General features: G+C 39.6%; 1 protein-coding gene across 1 annotated transcript in view; it reads left to right on the top strand.

Annotated features, from left to right (window-relative positions):
* Positions 1-400: 400 nt before the first annotated feature.
* The window catches only part of LOC308500126 (cytochrome P450 3A12-like), a 35,157-nt gene continuing 16,730 nt past the window's right edge, over positions 401-18,827 (top strand). The window contains exons 1-7 of the mRNA XM_081054331.1: positions 401-1,052; positions 4,636-4,729; positions 6,817-6,869; positions 8,214-8,313; positions 13,669-13,782; positions 14,508-14,596; positions 15,937-16,085. Coding sequence (XP_080910457.1) covers positions 982-1,052; positions 4,636-4,729; positions 6,817-6,869; positions 8,214-8,313; positions 13,669-13,782; positions 14,508-14,596; positions 15,937-16,085 — 670 coding nt within the window. The 5' untranslated portion in view covers positions 401-981. The remainder of the gene's footprint in view (positions 1,053-4,635; positions 4,730-6,816; positions 6,870-8,213; positions 8,314-13,668; positions 13,783-14,507; positions 14,597-15,936; positions 16,086-18,827) is intronic.

Genomic DNA, 18,827 nt, shown 5'->3' with positions numbered 1-18,827 from the left:
TGGGACCAGCCTGTTCTGTGTCTCTGCCCCTCCTACCAGTCTCGAGGTGGCTTCTTCTGTATGCTGTACTTATAGTGCTTTGGTCAAACTAGATTTCAGGTGATTCTCAGTGATGGTTGTTCTGCGGTTTAGTTGTAATTGATGTGGTCCTGAGAAGAGGTGAGTACAGCATTTACCTACTCTGCCATCTTGACTGGAAATCCTCCACCAACCTTTCTTGAATGCCATTCTGTATAAAGTACTCTGCTAGGGACTAGTGACATAATGGTGACATAAATACCCAGATCGTGCCCTTGAGAAGCTCTCAATCTGGTAAGGGAACTTGATGTGGAAAACAACAGTGGTGCTGGAGAATAGAGAAGACAATAATAGAATTGGGTGCAGGGAATAGAGGTTGTCCAGAGGAGGAAGTGGTTATATGTTCAAGGAGTTCAGTTAAGAAAGACTCTTGCAGAAGGCGTTCTGTCTAGGTTGAATTTTGAAGGATGAGTAGGAGCCTTCTTGGGGGCACACAGACATTTCTTGGCTGAGGAAACTGCATGGGTAAAGATTTGTAGACAGACCTAGCTTGTTTGAGGGAATTCAAGTATTTTTTAGAGTAGGCAGCCATGGAGTCAAAGGCAGGTTAGAGATTTCAGGCCAGTTGCTTTGCTTGAGTTTCTGTAACCTTTGGACTTGCTGATAAAACTGAGTGAGTTGTTGATCGATTTCCCACAGAACAGGAACTCAAGGGTGGTCAGAGTGGGAGTGTTCATGATGCTTTGCCAACTTTCAAGGTGGAGAGGGCAGGTGCAGGTGGAACACAGATGGCCCTTTTACTGGCTGCAGATCTAGTCACGCCCCTTTTCTCAGCACATAAACATCCAGTGTTGCTGAGTCACAGCTGGGTGGAAGGAAAGCTCTGCACGCACAGGCTGACAGAGACTAGCACACATTGCTGAAAGGGTGCCTCAGAGTGGCAGATCTTAGAAGAAAACGGCCATGGACCTGATCCCAAGCTTTTCCACAGAGACCTGGGTTCTCCTGGCCACCATCCTGGTGCTCCTCTATCTGTGAGTAACTGTCCAAATGTGTATCCTCTGTAATCTTGGACTTGGGGAGCGAATCAGGGTCCCCTTTCCCTTATGTATTTGGAAGATCAAACATTTAATGGAGGGGGAGTTGCTTAAGCATTGGGAACTACAAATACAAAAGGAGTTATTACTGATCTTGTTTGAAGGAGTATCGCCTCCTTCCCCTTCTAAATCCCAACCTCCACAGCCCGGAGTTTTTAGTGACATTGTTTACTCCTGGGGATAATCTTGTAATCGACTGTCAGTTTGGATGGAGTTAGACTAACCAGAATTCAGAAGAGGCTGATTAAAAACAACTGGCTTCTGTGCAGTGGGGTCCTCACTCCTTTCCCATTTTGGGGGATCCTGAAGGCAGAAGGGAGTGGCCTGGGGATTTGTCTGATTACTTTCACTTTCCAAGTTCCACTTTCCAAGTTCTGTTTCTACTGCAAGAAATGTGTAGAAGGATCGTTGTTCCCTGTGTGACTAGGTTGGTTCCTCCTCCCCTCCCACTGCCTGGCATCATTAACACAAGGCACCAGGGTGCAGCCCAGATTTTATGGCGATTAGAGACTGTCCCACTCTCCTCTTCACACTAGCTCTTCGCTCTTTTCCGTGTTCCTCCCCTGGTGCTCCCCTCTGAAGACTCATTCCCTCACCCTGTAATAGGCAGAACTTTTTACCCCTAAATGAAAATCACAGAGTAGAGAAACTTGGCAGAAATCATGAAATTGTATTCTTTTCTTTCACTTTTTCCTTCCAGTCTTTGGGGAGGGTCAGCATCAGTATAGAGATTAATATTCCCCCGATATGAAATCAGCTAACAGCCTGCAAAGCCATGAACAAACAAGCCAATTTGGATTTAATTTTGTTCCCTTTAAGTTACAGTGCAGGAAGACAGCTCTAACAGAAGAATTCCTTTTAAGGGTGGGATTCCTGGTATCACGGAGCAGGTTGGGAGAGGAACTTTTTTGACATGTGGGTAGGGAAGGCCCCCTCCTTGTTCTATTTGACCTCTACCTCAATTTCAGTTTCATGAAGAGTAGGAAATCATGATGACATGAATATAGAATATATAAACTTTGCTTAATTTTTTTGAAAGAAATATTACACATTCAGGATATTGTGGCAACATATTTTCTGTGTGATGACTTTTTAAAATTAATTGACACAATTTAGTTTCATTCTATTTAACACCAGAGTTTTTTACTGAGGTAAGACTGTTCCTTCTGAAGGATAAAAGAGGGTTTTTGGTTCCGAATTTGTGGCTACAAAGGTGTATAAATAATCTTACCCTTCTAGAATAATGTTAGGAATATGACTCCAGTGTACAAATGTATACTTTTATGATATAGATTATCTATATGTTTTTAAATATACCTGCCCAGCTGGTTATTTTAATCTCACAGTGCAGGTGAGTAAGTGAGATTGTGAGCCAGTGACGAAGACAGGTATTCAGGCAGCATCTGGGTGGAGTGGGAAAACATTTCCCCCAGATACTCCCGGTCCTGGCCCACAGGAGGTCACTCACAGGGCAGCAGGGGAGGCATCGCATCTGCTTGAAGCCTGGGGTCAGGGACACCATCTAAGTCACACTGTGTGGTCTGTCTGGCAATGGGGCTATCACTACTGTCACCAGTGGATACACAGCACTCTAGCCTTAGGTAACACTGGTACAGCTGAGTCACTGGCTGTACAGTAGAGAGTATCCTCTCATGCCACACAATGTAAATGCAATAGAAATGATTGTCTTTACGTTAGCTCCTTCATTTGCATCAAAGCAGTATGACTTTACCCAAAAGAGGGAAGTTGGAAAGAAACTGAGGAGTCCCCCCAGCCCACCCTCGGCTTTGATATGGAACCATGTGAGTTTAAACCTTAGATCTTCCCTTGGGATCAATGTTGCTGACACATTCATTCAATTACTTAGCCTCATTTGAGAGTTTATGTAACATGTTGAAAGTTCAGAAGTAGAAACTGGTTTAATTTATTTGCCGTGGTTGTCATGGCGAAGGAAGGAACAGGGATGGGATGAACCAAGAGTACCCCGTTTTTGACAGTCAGTGTACATACTTCCACCAACTTTCTGGAGGAAGGATCCAAACACCCAGCTGGGCCTGGCTGAAGTACCTCTGCTGTGTCCTTAAGCATAAGTACTTTCATATACTTTTGGGCGTTTATTTCATCACATATTATACAACTTGCTGGAGCTGTACAAACTATTTGGAACCTATATTTCCTTAAAGGCTAAACTCCAAAAAAGAGGACACAAGGTCTTAATCCAGCTCTGGAACATTTTGTAGTTACAAATTTTATGTTGTATAACATGTCTTTTGCTATCAACAGGAAGGTAACCCAGTTCGCAAGGCCACCTATCTTTCAGCTGAAAGCGTTTGTAAGGTCCATGGGACCATTATACAGAGCCTGCTTTTCAGCCATAATTCCCTAATTTGCCTCTATGGGGTTAGTCTTGTAGGCCTAGAAGCTTCATGGTTAAAATAGTTGCCAATAGCCTCTTTCCTCAGCCTCTCTTCCTCCTCCCCTCTGACCTCTCTCAGTAACACCGGAGTGGGAAGGCTTGCAAGGATCCAGAGCCTCCATCTGTGGGACTCCACGTATAACACATGAAGATCAATTTCAGGCAGGCCTGCTGGAGGAAGCACCAGCCTTAATGGGATTTTGAGATAGTTGACAAACAGAGCCAGTAAACCAACTGCATGGCCTGACTGGCCATCATGACAAACGGCGTGAGCCTGGCACTGCTTAGCAGGTGACCATCACAGGCTGGAGAACCAAAGGCCACCAGGGGAAGAATGGTCTGGAAATGCATTATTTAGTAACTGGTTCCTTTATACAGTTTCATTCAGGGCACATGTGGGACAATCACTCTTCTCTAGAGCACAAGGAACCAAATTTCCTGAGAACATGGACTTGGGTGTAACTGAAAGGCTACGAGGACAATGGAAGCCTTGAACCCAGTTTCATTCTATAGAAATGAGCACACTGTGGCTACTCCAAGGCCTCTTTGTGATGATATACTTAAGGAGACCCAGATCCTAAAACAGGGTCAGGGGCTAGAGGGAAGGAAAAGCATAAAGTCACAGAGCAAACTGTAAGAACACTGTCTCGGTGGGCTCTCACTAACCCTCAGTCCCTGATGGATGCAGTTATGCAAAATCTCATCATCGGAGCAGAAAAAGCTTTTTCCTTTTTTTGCCTAGAATTAGAATCTCCAAAATCATGGAAGAGTCAACATATTAAATAGACGTGAGTGAATTTTCTGGAAGAATTCCAGCCTGAGCCTTTCAGGAGCGCTCCAATCTGGAAACATTTATCAAGCATTCACTCTAGGATTGGGGCCCTGAAGTCTTCAGCTCCTGGTAGCTGATGATCATCATTAGTTTTTGTGACTCTCCCAGTGGAAGTGAGAAAGGAGATAACGAGTGAATGGAATTATTACTGTTGGAATTGCTTTATTACTTATTGCGTATATGTTACCTCCCCTTGCTTGTTCCTGTTCCAAGTCCGTGATCGCCATCCCAGCACCTATTCCACAATCCCTGCTTTCTCTTTTTCTTTATAGATATGGGACCTCTACACATGGACTTTTTAAGAAGCTGGGAATTCCTGGGCCGACACCTCTGCCTTTTTTTGGAACTCTTCTGGGCTACCGTAAGGTGAGTGGTGTTTGGGTCCCTCTTTCTCTCTTTTATTTTAGAGTATCATCTTTGTTTATATTCTTTTTTTTTTTTATTAGTTTCAGGTGTACAAAACATTGTAATAGTTAGACATTTACGTCCCTCACAATGATAGCCTCCCTCCCCCAATCTACTACCCCTCTGACATCTTATATTGCTGTTACAATTCCATTGACTGTCTCAGCTGAGTTCCATAGTCAAAGTGCCCTCCTCAGAGGGACGTTCTGAGGTTTCACACTTTCCGGAAAGGGTGTCATATGCCCCACCCAGCACTGGGCCAGGTTTACCCCAGGGGTCCGTTGTCAGCTGTTAGGAATCTCAGGTTTTGCCCCAGTCGGAAAGCAGCGCGTTCTGGCCTGTTCAGCACAGGACTTGCTGTTCCCACTTGTGAGCATCGTGAGAAGCATTTTCTTGCAGCCAGGTGAAGATTCCCAGAAAGGCATAATCGTACTTAGTATTAGGTGAAAAGCATGAAGGAGGTGAGTGGCACTGCCTCATTACGGGTATATGCTGGAGTCAGACTTCCTGCTCGTAGCATAAGCTCCTGGTAGCTCTTGCTTCCTTCTTCCTGGATAGCTTCAAAACTTCAGTGTATTTGGCAGCCCAAGTGTTCACCATCGGGGAATTTGGGTACATGAATTCTCTAAGAACTGCTAAATGCCTGTAGTTATATCCATGGCTCCTACTCACCCTTTGTTCGCCTTGACAATGTTGGGGGATAGAGAGATGGAACAAGAGCTTTCTGCTTTACTTCTCTGCCCTCAGAGGAGGCACCTATGGGTGAGTCTGAGCAGGTATAACTGAGGCAGGATGGGGGCTGTCTATCAACTTCAGATATTTAACCTCTAAATGAGTTGTGTGGGGTTTTTGTAAGTGAGAGAGAATTACTTATACAAAATCACTAGAAGGGAGATTATTCGACAATATAGTGAAAAATTGAATTTAACTGAATGGAATATACTAGTTGACTCATGGACTGTGGATTTGGTGTGGCCTTTGTGATATATCCTGCCCTTATGCGTCACCCAGGGCGTGGCCCCTGGACAAAAGGTTACCAGCTCACATCACTCAGGCCAGAAGGCAGAGCCTTGCGTGCAGGCTGCTCTCTGCCAGATTTCCTTTCCCAAACAAGACCAGAGGCTTGTTTCTCAGATCCTAATTCTCCCAACTGAGGTCTTCAGTGTTTCTATTAGTCTAAGAACTTCCTGTAATTTTTCCCTCTGAAAAAGCAATAATTTCCTTTCCACCTTGCCTGGATCAACTCCATATAGATGTACCCCTAGGCCCGTATTTCTGGGACCTTCTTTTGCATTGTTAAAACACCTAATATCACAGCCGAAACTTAGCAAACGGAAGATTTGTATTTTAAGTGACAAGTGAAAGCTCAGAGCAAGTGTGTTAATTTGCTCAGGACTGGTGGAATGGTGCCATCCCCCCAGCTTTTCCCTGTTGAGCTAGAAAACCGGAAGGCAAATCCAGTTTGTCATTCATTCATTCCCTCAGTCAGTTTCTCACTCAACAAACGTGTCTTACGTTTATTTAAATCTGCTAGAATAAAAGAGGTCACTGGTGTGTCAAAGTTCCTAACTCTGCTGGAATTCTAGAGAGGGCTCATGAGATAAATGAAAATAATGCTTAACTAGGAGATCAAAGTGCGCAGGCCACTCTTACTTTCCCTCAGCTTCAGTTCTCAGTGTCCATGGAGGTAATAATTCTGGGGTTTAGGAGATTTGAGAGGCAACACATGCACAACAAAAACCTTCAGAAAGACAAGGAGTTAGTTAATATCATAGACAAGGAAGGGGAAGTCATTCAGTATCTGTTCTAGTCACAGAAGTTTCAAGAGTGATTTTAAATTCTCCATTTCAAATATCTCTTTTATTTTATCTCCATTTCCAAAGACACCTCTGAGTGTTACATTTATTACAATAAGAGTAATAAGCTTCCTCTGCCTGCCAGTGAAAGACAGTAAGCCTGATTTCATGAGCTTTGAGTCATTTTTGTCCCAATTAGAGCTAGGGTTCAGTACGTTTAGATTAATAATCTAATTTTGTTTCTCCTTGCAGGGTTTTTTGGATTTTGACCAGAAATGTTTTAATAAGTATGGAAATATATGGGGGTGAGTATACTGGAACCTTCCATTGCATAGCCTTGCTGATATAATGAGACCCCGCACCCACCCCATGGTGTTGAAGACAATTTCAGCCTATAGTGTTATTGTAAAGCTTTGGAGGCTTGTTCTACCAGGGATCCGATATGTCACCAGGTGTCCAGGTCTATATTCTGAATCAGCTGGAGAGGTTCAGGTTATCACTAGTCTCCAGATTTGGTGGCCCAGGGACTCCTGATATCTCTCTCTGTCCATTGATTGATCATTCCCCTTTAGTCTATTATTCCTTCCTTAGGTCACCTTTAATTGGATAAAATGCATTATTTCATTCCTAATGTGCTCATAAATGCATGTCATTTCTCCCTTCCCACATGATTCACTGTTAATCAAGAGCCAAATGTTCTTATTTAAAATTGGATTTGTTATGTCATTTTGAAAAATGACTGTGGATATAGGTGCACAAAATGGGAAACCATTTGTACTCAGCTTTTTCACTTTCTCCACAAGTATGAAGTTTGGGTTTTTAAAAGAATTTTAAGGCAAGACTTTTCAATAGAAGTTTAGATTATGGAAGTATTGCTTTATCTACCCTATTCTCCAGCTTTGAAGAGGTGTAGCATATTTTCAAACCACCCTTTTCCTGGTGGGCTGATGGACTTGAGGATGGAATGGAGTGGCCTCGGCCAGTTCCAGCAGCTGTTCCTCTTCAGAGCTGCTGGAGGTGTGGTGAGAGCAGCGGAAGAGGTGTAACGTGGTGCTTGCATGCTAGAAGCAAGTGAGAGAAGGCTTTATCTCTCTGTACTGTTCATCTTCTCTCAAGTCGACAGAAACCATACAGTTCTACTGAGTTGGCTACTGAACAAACTTTACAAAATAGGGCAAATAAATCATTCATGTTCCTATTATATATTTTTGGGCATTCCCAGTCTTTTTCATTTGCTGACACATTTTTAAATATTTGTGATCTATATGTCTACAATTTTCATGTAATATGAAGTCATATGCATTTTTCATATTTTTGATATATTTTTAAAAGTATATATTTTAATGACTGAGTGGGTGGACTCTTATTTATTTTTTGTTTTCAGATAATTTACTTGCCTTCATCTTTTTACTAACCTAACTTCATGTTTGATAATAAGGTATTTTAACATATAAAAATTATGGAGAATGGTATAGGAAATACCCATGTATACACCATCTGGACTTAACAAATGCTCTAATGTTGTTTCTAACCATGTCCTCTAGGAATATGGATTATGTAACATCAAAGGAAAGTCTGGACTTCCAGGAGTGGCTGCGTCTGCAGATATTGGCTTGTTACATTTAATCAACTCTGTTTTGCCGACACAGGTTCTATGATGGTCGACAGCCCATGTTGGCTATCACAGATCCAGACACGATCAAAACAGTACTGGTGAAAGAATGTTATTCTGTGTTCACAAACCGGCGGGTAGGCATCCATTCTGTTTTAATTTAATATTTCATTCATTTTTAATTTTGACATAATGATAGATTAACAGGAAGTTGCCAAGAAAAAAATCCAGGAAGGTATCATATCATCTACTTTGCACTCTCTTTTCCCTGAAGGTAATATCTTGTATGACTATAGTACAATACGAAAGTAGGAAATTTACATTGGTACTATCCACAGAGCTTATTCAGATTTCATCGGTTTTATGTACACTCAGTTGTGTGTGTGTGTCACTATAAAAATTTATGATTTATGTAGATTGTGTAACCACCATCACAATGAAGATGCAGAACTGTTCCATTGCCATAAGGCTCTCTCTTACTATTCTTTTATAGTCACAATGTATAACTTACTTTTTCCTTTTATTAGGGTTTTCAGCAGAGCAAACATTTTTGACACCAATTTATCAATGTCTTTATGGATTGTGTCTCTAGTGCCAAGTCAAAAACTGTTCACCTAGTCCTGGGTCCTGAAGATTTTCTCCTATTTTTCTAAATGTTATATAGTTTTATGTTTTACATTTAAGCCTGTGATCCATTTTGTGTTAATATTTGTATAACATGTGAAGTTTAGGTCAAGGTTCTTTTTTTTTCTGCCTATGACTTTCTAATTGCTGCAGCACCATTTGTGAAAAGGCTAGCCTTCTTCCTTGAATGGCTTTTGCACCATTGTCAAAAATCATGGGGCCTATTTGTGTGGATTTATTTCTCATTCTTTGTTCTGTCCATTGATTTATGTATCTACCCTCCACCAGTACCACACAATCTTGATTACTGTAGCTATATAGAATGTCTCAGCATGGAGAATAATCCACCATTTTTTTCAGAATTGTTTTAGCTGTTCTATATCCTTTGCCTTTCCATACAAAGTTAAAATGAGCTGATATATGTTTATAAAAAAAATTGCTGAGATTTTGGTAAGACACAATTAGTCATATGGATCAATTCGGAGAAAATATCTATGTCATTACTAGGTCAATTGTTTCAATCCACGAACATAGTATGTCTCTCCATTTATTTAGGTTTTCTTTGATTCCTTTCACCAATATTTTGTAATTTTCAGCATAAAAATCCTATACATATTTTGTTAAATTTACACCTATAGTGTTTCATTGTCTTTGGACTGATTGTAAATCATATTGTATTTTCACATATTCATTATTATACAGAAAAGTGGTTGGTTTTTATGTGTTAATCTTGTATCCTGCAACCTTGCTGAACTCATTTATTAATTCTAAAGGTTTTCTTTTTATATTCCTTTAGATTTTCTACACTGACAATTATATCACTGAAAATGGGGACACTTCTATTTTTTTCCCCTTCCAATCGGTATCCCTTTAATTTCTTCTTCGTTTTTTCCTTTTTTTTTTTTTTTTTTTTGGTCTTCTTACTACACTAGCTAGGATTTCCAGTATGATGTTGTCTAAGAGTAGTGTCTGTGGAGATTTTGCCTTGTTCCTGATCTTAAGGGAAAGCATTCAGTCTTTCTTTGTTTTAAAAATTTTATACATTTATTTTTGACAAATAAAAATATAGGTATATAAGTGTATAATGTGACTTTTTTATATATATGCATACATTATAAAGTGATTCCCACAAATGAATTAACATATCTATCACCTCTCATAGTTACCTCTCTTTTTTTCATTTGTAGTAAGAACACTTAAGGTTTACTGTCTTAGCAAATTTCAAATATACAATACAGTATTATTAATTATACTCACCATGCTATACATTAGATCTCCAGAACTTATTCATCTTATAACTAAAATTTTCCTGTACAATGAGTTTAACTATTTTTTTTGGCTTCCACATATAAGTAAGATTATGTAATATTTATTGTTCTCTGTCTGACTCAATTCACTTAGCATGTTATCCTCCAGGTTCATTCATATTGTTGTATATGGCAGGATTTCCTTCTTTTTTAAGGCTGAATAAAATTCCAGTGTGTATATATGTATATATATATATATATATATATATACATATACTACATTTTCTTTATCATTCATATGTCTACTTACATAGAAAGCTAGTTTTCATAGGTAGCAACTTACTATTGCCATTTTGTTAATCCAGATATGTCATAGATCCTTTGTTTCATCTTCCTCTCTTCTTCCTGTCTTTCTTTGGGGTTTGATTTTTTATAATAGTATGCTTTGATGTCTTCCTCTTCCTCTTTTCTATATCTACCATAGGTTTTTGCTTTGTGGTAACCATGAGACTTATGATCAGGAGCAAGACGGGAATACCTCCTCTCACCACTGTTATTCAACATAGTATTGGAAGTTCTAGCCAAAGCAATCAGGCAAGAGAAAGAAATAAAAGGCATCTAAATTGGGAATAAAGAGTCAAATTGTCATTTTTTGCAGATGACATGATTCTTTATATATAGAACCCTAAAGATTCCACCAAATAAAACTATTAGAAAAAAATAAACAAGTACAGGAAAGTTGCAGGATGCACAATCAGTGTACAAAAATCTATTGCATTCTTATATACTAACGATGAAAGTTCAGAAAAAGAAATGAAAAAAAATTCTTTTTGCAATTGCAACAAAAACAATAAAATACCTAGGAGTAAACTTAACAAAGGATGTGAAGGACCTATACATTGAAAACTATAAGACATTATTAAAAGAAATTGAAGAAGACACAAAGAAAACAAAGACATTCCATCTTCATGGATTGGAAGACTCAACATAGTTAAAATGGTCACTGACTCTTCTTCTACTTGATTGGGTCAGAGCTTATACCTCTCTGTTGCATTTTTTTAGTTCAGTCATTGTATTCTCCAGCTTCAAAATTATTTTGTTCTTTTTTATGTTTTATATCTCTTTGTTGAACTCTTGTTTTGTAATTTTTTTTCTGATTTTGTTAAATTTTTCAAAAATTAAATTTATCGAGTTAAAATTGGTTAATTTTAGTACACAGATACCATACTATTGCAAGGCTGTAGGGATCATGCCAAATCAGGGAACATGATACCAAATGATCTTGTTATATTTTTTTATCTGTGTTTCTTTAGCTCTCTAAACTTCTTTAGAACAAATATTTTGAATAGCTTGTCAGGGCAATTTGTGATCTCCTTTTCTGCGAGATCTGTTACTAGAAGTTTATCGTGTTCCTTTGGTAGTGCCATGTCTCCCTGATTCTTTGTGATTACTGTAGTCTTGCAATGGTGTCTGTGCATTTGAAGAAGCAGTCACCTCTTGCAGACTTGATCAACTAACTTCAGTAAGGAAAGACCTTTACATTTGGGTTGGAGTCCACTGGAGTGTGCTGTGGCACTTGGTCTAGTGGCACAGGGTGCCAGTGTGGGGGGGTGTAGTGGCTCCAGGTCTGGATGGCAATGTTGATCAGGTAGTTTGGTTCATCACCTCGCCAGCTGCATGATCCTTGGCAGCAAGAGCTGTGGAGGGTCCATGAGGTCTGTAAAGGCTGTTGGTGTAGTCAACATCTCAGCAAGTCCAGTGGTGAGGGACTGGGGCAGGCAGAAGTGGTGGCCAAAGTTGATGGTATGCAAATTGTGGGAGTTAACTGCAGGTATACATGCCCAGTGGTAAGGGCAGGGGCCAATGGCAAGAGTTGGGGCCAACTGTGGGCACACAGGAAGCTTAGAGTGCACAGGCTGTCAGTGTGCACTCATGTGGCTACCGTGGCTACCTACTGGCACATGCACAGCAGCAGGGCTGGTGAATGGATTTTAGGCTGAAAGCATACAGATGTGTTGCTGCAGGGGTCGCTGTGGGCGTATGTGTCAGTGTAGTCCACTGACAGGAGTCAGGGCTGGCTCCAGGCACTTGAGCAGCTGCAGGAGCCTGGGCCGGTGCTATGTACATGGCTAGCCACAGAGGATGGCTGGCTGTTGGCATGGATCCAGAGACTAAGGGTGTTAGTGGTGGCATTCATTTGGGCAGCTCTGGTGGGGGTGGAGTGTGGTGGAGCAGGAGTCAGGCCACTGGAGTCTGCAAATGTGAAAACCTGTGGGCTAACAACAGCAAAATCTGCAGGGGGTTCACAGCGGCTATGCTGGTTGTTGGTTTCGGCAGCAGCAAAGGCTTTTGGGGTCTTCTGTAGAGCAATACACAGACAATTATGGTCACTCCTGCCTTGTGGCTGATACTGGTAGTTACTGCTCTTCTTTGTTCTGAGCTCTCTCAACTTCTCATCTACACCGTAGAGTGGGGGTAGTGAAACCAAAGCAGGTCATTTGTTCAGTGCATTGAAAGGCTGGGGAAAATTGTCACTCACCCTGTTCTTTTCTCAGCAAGAGGAAGTAGCTCAGGCTGGGGAGTTCCCTCTTGGTACTGAGCAGTGCTAGCTGGGGAATGAGACGATGCAGGCAAAGTGAACTATTTTCCTCATCCATTTTATATAGTTAATCTCAGGATTTTCACTTCACTCTGTTTCTGATCTTAAGCGAACTCCTGAGCTCTCCCCGACCTATATTTGTTTCTGAATAGCTGTCTAATTGTTGTTCTCTGTGGGGGTGCTGGAGGCTGGAGTCTCCTACTCGGATCTTGGTGATGTCATTCACGGTTCTTATCATTAAATGTGATGTTAGTTGTAGGTTGTTTTGTAGATGCTCTTTATCAAGTTGAGGAAATTTTCCTCTTTTCCCAGTTGGTGAGTTTTTATCATGAATATGTATTGGAGATACTCACTTTAAAACAAAATATTGTGTTGGAAAATGGAAGAAAGTCTCAAGTGAGTTGACTTGATAAGCCAATCCCAATCTGAGAAATAGAATTACCTACTGTTTTTCTCCTATCCCTGGTGGGAAAATGTAAAGGAAAAGCATTTTCATGTAATTGTATCATTTTTTCAGAATAGCCAATAGATTCCTTATCTGTAAAGTTTAACTCTATTTTACAAAAAGTTACCATATTAACACATCACTTTTTCAAGTTGCTCATGCTGTAGACATAAGTAAAGCTAGAACTGGTCTGAAGCAATATAGTTTGCCTAGGCAATGTGGCTATCTCTCAACAGTCCCTTTCTACTCTACTGAGCCCTGCAGGATATACTAGAACTTACTCCTTTCTATTCCCCTGGAAGAACAGTTTCCCTGCCACATGCTTCATTTGCATTGAATAAGAGATTGGAATACAAATGCCTAATACCATATCAGGTAGCTGGATGTCTCCTCCACCCTTACAGGAAGCTAGACATTTGGGATAAGTATTTATTGAATCTCTAGCATTGGGTTTGCCACTAAGTAGACTATCACTAAATATTTGTTGAATAATTGATGCCCATTTAACAAATATTCTATAACTGTTGAGACCTTCAAAACTTATGTAGAGCAAAATGTCTTTTGCTTTCAACTCTAGTCTGTTGGCCCAGTCGGATTTATGAAAAGTGCCATCTCTATGTCTGAGGATGAAGATTGGAAGAGAATGCGAACATTGCTGTCGCCAACCTTCACCAGTGGAAAGCTCAAAGAGGTAAGAAAATAGAGGACTTTTAATTAGAAAGTTAAAGAATGTATCTGGGAATAGACTCAGAGATACAGAAAAAAAAGTGTTGGTTATTAGATGGGAGAGGGGAGGGGGTGGGAGAGAAGGTGAAGGATTAGAAAGAGAAAATTAGTGGACACAATATAGTCATGGGGATATGAAATACAGAATGGGTAATATAATCAACAATGTTGTAAAGATTATATAAGGTGCCGACTGATCAAGGGGATGACTTCGTGGACTGTAGATGTCTGACTAATGCCCTGTACAACTGAAGCTGAAGGAGAATAATATTGTATGCCAACTATAAGAATATGTGTATATATGTGGTCATGGGAGGTGGAGTATAGCATAAAGAAGACAGTCAATGCTATTGTAATAGCTATATAAGATGTCAGAGGGGTGGTAGATTGGGGAAAGGGGTTATCACTTTGTGAGGGGTATAAATATCTAACTATTATGTTGCTTTGTACACCTGAAACTAATTAAAAATAAAATAAAATAAAAAGAATGCATCTAGGGACAGTAGAAAATAAGGTAGTTTCCTTCCAATGAGTAGTAGCATGCTGAATTTGAGCTTCCAAAAATGGTCTTTTATCTTTAGGTCCCAGAAGTGACATTAGAAAGTGTCACTGTTCCGTGGTCTTGAAAGGCAGGCCCTTCTAGGACTTGAGTATTCGCATTTAACTTCAAGTGTTGTACTTTGTGTTTAGATGTTCCCCATCATTGGCCAGTATGCAGACGTGTTGGTGAAAAACCTGAGAAAGGATGCAGAGAAAGGCAAGCCCACCACCTTAAAAGAGTAAGTATGAGTGCAGCTGCTGGAATTCTGAGCTCTGCCCCAAGACCTTCCAGCTTCTTGCCATGGAGTCAAGTTCCCACTTTTGAGTAACTCTAGTGACCAAACAGAAGTAGGTGTGTGGTGTTAGAATACTAGTGGGGTACCCAAGAAGACGTGGCTCATCCAAAAAGGCAGGGAAGCCAGGAGAGAAAATTTCTATGTACACGAGCCAAGATTAATATATCTGCTTAAGTGTCATCTTGGATACACTGGAAGACAAAAGTACATAGTTTAGAAAGAAGAAACTTTACCATTACTGAGTTTTGAGTGTAGAGTGTATGGAATAGTGGCAGGAGAAAACACTTGGTACACGCTGGCAGGTGGTGGGGAGGGTAGGAAAGTTACAATGTGGAACTTATAACAACTTAAAAACTGTTTCCTGATTTTCTGAGTATACTAGCAAAATACTACATGTTAAATCTTATCACCACTTCTCCTTTCTTCAGTCTCAAAAGAGAGAAGGTCCTGTATAGACTATGATGGGTAGGGTGACCATATCATTTGTTGTCTAAACTAAGATACATTTTAGTTATGCAGGAATAATAGGTGTAAACTGAGGCTGATCTGGGATAAGAGATAACTGATCATATGTCCATTACCTATGGGATTCTCCCAAATCAATTTTAGAATGATTTATTTTATATATATGTCATATATATATTTTAAACTAGGAGCATTCATAATTCTTACATTTATACAGAAATGAATCTGCCTTCAGGGGAACCTCAGATCACTGGAGTTGAGAGCGGGTCTTTCAGGAGCCTTAGCAGGGGTATAGAAAAGGAAGGATGACATTCCTGGCAACTCAGACCAGGGTGCTGTTGCTCTGTAATGTGCTGAAGAGGAATCAGCTCAGTATAGACACTGTGTTGACACAAGACCCTCAATGTCGCCTTCTTTGATTCCGTGATGAAGTGTTACCTTTTCTACCCTTTGTCCCCCTCAAACACAGTGCAGCTACTATTGCCTGCATTCAAAACACACTACTGTCATTTGTCTGATTATGGTCTCCATCCTTACGTGACTGATCTCCTTGAGCTCACAGGGGCTGTAACTTGTCGTAGTGACCCCATCACCCCCAGCACAGGGCCAGCTACATCAGTGCCACCCAATAAACACCTCATGTGTGAGTGTGGCAAGAGCATAGACTCTTCAGATGGCCCAGCAGATGGTTTTGACAGCATGTGGCTCTTTACCTGTCTGCCTGAGCATATGATCTTACACGTTCTTCTAGCTGCAGCACTTGGATAAGGATAGCAAAGAGGCACTGATGTGAATCTCCCATGTCTGTCTTTATGCAGCATCTTTGGGGCCTACAGCATGGATGTGATCACCAGCACATCATTTGGAGTGAGCATTGATTCCCTCAACAACCCACAAGATCCCTTTGTGCAAAACATCAAATTGCTGTTAAAATTTAATTTCTTGGATCCATTCGTTCTCTTAATAAGTACGTGGACTACTATATTTATTTTTCTTTCTCCCTCAGTCCCTCCCTTCTCACCCACTTTCCCCCACCTCTCATCCTTCCTACCGTCCCTCCTTTTCTCCCTTTTTTTCCTTCATCTCTCTCATTCATTCTTTAAAAGTTTTATTGAGATATATGAGGTGTGATCACAAAATACGGTGACTGTTTAAATAAAAAAATTATTATAATAAAAGACATATTGCCATTAATCCCCTTCAAAATACTCCCCCTCATTTCAAACACACTTATCCTATTGTTCTTGCCACTTTTTGAACCAGTTCTGGAAGTCCTCTTTTGTGAATGTCTTTAGTTGCTCTGTCGTGGCTGCCTCGATGTCCTGAATCATTTTGACTTTAGGGAAGAGCCAGAAGTCACATTGTTCCAGATCCGGTGAACAAGGTGGATGAGGACACACCATAATGTTTTCATGTGACAGAAATTTCCATACCGGAAGCTATGTGACACGGAGCCTTTCTGTTGTGATCACAAAATGCAGTGAATGCTGCTGCCAAGAGCCATCCAACAAAAAGGCAGGGATCTTCAATATGGAAAATGGCACATCCAACCTTAGTAACAGTGTGTGACAAGTTGAAACTTATTCAGTGCAGTCAGTTGGATGTTAGCTGTGGTTGAGAAAAGGTGTGTGTGGTATTTATTTATTTATTTATTTGTTATTAGTTTCAGGTATACAAAGCAATGTAATAATTAGACATTTACACCCCTCACAAAGTGATAACCCCCTGCAATCTCCTACCCCTCTAAAATCATATATAGCTGTTACAATACCATTGACTTATTCGTTATGCTGTACTTTACATACTGTGACTATATGTATAATATATTTAATATTTATTAATCTTTGAAAATTTAAATTTTTCAATATGAAAAAATTTAAAATTTTTTAATTTTTTTTAAAAATATGAAAATATAAAAAATTTAAAATTTTTTCATATTTAAATTTAATATTTAATTATAGTTGACTTTCAATATTTTTCTACTTTAGCCTCAGGTGTATAGTGCAGTGGTCAGCCATCTACAAAGTCTATGAAATGATCCCCCTGATAAGTCCAGTACCCATCTGACATCCTACATAGTCTTTATAACATTATTGATTGTATTCCCCATACTGTATTTTATATCCCTGTGACTATATTGTGACTACTACTTTGAGAGAAGGTTGATTTAAAGTGTGCTGTAAATCATCCTCTATCATAACAATGCTCCATGTCAAACATCGCTTCTGGTATACGGCAATTTCTGTCAAATAAAAACATTATGGTGTGTCCTCATCTACCTTATTCACTGGATCTAGCACCATGTGACCTCTGGCTCTTCCTCAAAGTCAAAATGATTCAGGACATCAAGGCAGCCACGACAGCTCAACTAGAGATTCACGAAAGAGGACTTCCAGAACTGCTTCAGAAAGTGGCGAGAACAATGGGATAAGTGTTTTCAAAGCAAGGGGGAGTAGTTTGAGGGGGATTAATAGCAATGTGTCTTTTTCTTTTAAACATTCACATACTGTTTGATCACACCTCGTAATTCACATAGTATATAATTCATTCACTTAAAGTGTACAGTTTAATCAGTTTTACCACCTAGTGTCCATTGACAGATAAATGAATAAAGAAAATATGAACAGGAAGAGGACTTCTTGCTTCCAGTAGTGGGGGGTAGGGGGGTGGGGGGTGAGGTTACCCAGACTAACCTTTCCATTGTAAAAAACATGAATAAAATATTTTTTAAAAATATACACACACACAATGAGATAGTCTTCAGTTGTAAAGAGGAAAGAAATTTTGCCACTTGTGAAAGCTATGCTGGACCTTGAGAGCATTATGATAAGTGAAATAAGTCAGACAGGGAAAAGCAAATACTGTATGATCTCACTTATATATGGAACCTAAAATAATACCAAAACTTGGGAAAATGAGAAATGATTTGTGGTTTTCAAAGGGGGATTGGATGAAGGTGGTCAAAACATACAAACTTTTAGTTGTAGGATAAATAATAGTGTAGATTCCAGTAGTTCTTATTACACACGAGAAAAATATTTTTGTAGCTACGAGGTGATTGATGTTAACTAAACTTACTGTGGCAATTGTTTTGCAATATATGAATGCCAAGTCATTATGCTGTACACCTTAAACTTATACACAATATATTTCAATTATAACTCAATAAAACTGAAAAAAAAGTTTTTTAGTACATTCAAAGATACATGCAACAATCATGATATCAATTGTTAGAACAATTTTGTCTACTTAGAAACCCTGTAAGTTTTAACTTTCACCTCCCACTCCCCTTAGCTCTAAGAAACCACCAGTCAACTTTATGTCTTTATAGATTTGCCTGTGCTTGACACTTCATATAGATGAAATCACATAATATGTGGTCTTTGTGGCTTGCTTCTTTCATTTAGCAGAATGTTTTCAAGGCTCATTCATGTTGTGCAAGTATCAGTACTTCATTTCTTATTATGGCCAAATAATATTCTACTTTATGGACACTGCATTTTGTTTATCCATTCACCAGTTGATGGACATTTGGGTTGTTTCTACTTTTTGCCTATTGTAAATAGTGCTGCTATGAACATTCATGTACAAGTTTTTGTTTGAATACCTGTTTCAATTCTTTTTTAAAAAATAATTTTATTGGGGTGACAATGGTTAGTAAAGTTACATAGGTTTCAAGTGTATAATTCTGTAATACATCATTTGTACA

The sequence above is a fragment of the Rhinolophus hipposideros genome, assembly GCF_964194185.1.
Source record: "Rhinolophus hipposideros genome assembly, chromosome: 7".
Taxonomy (NCBI): Eukaryota; Metazoa; Chordata; class Mammalia; order Chiroptera; family Rhinolophidae; genus Rhinolophus; species Rhinolophus hipposideros.
Note: the sequence above shows the minus strand (reverse complement) of the source record. Positions and strands in the feature narration are given on the sequence as shown.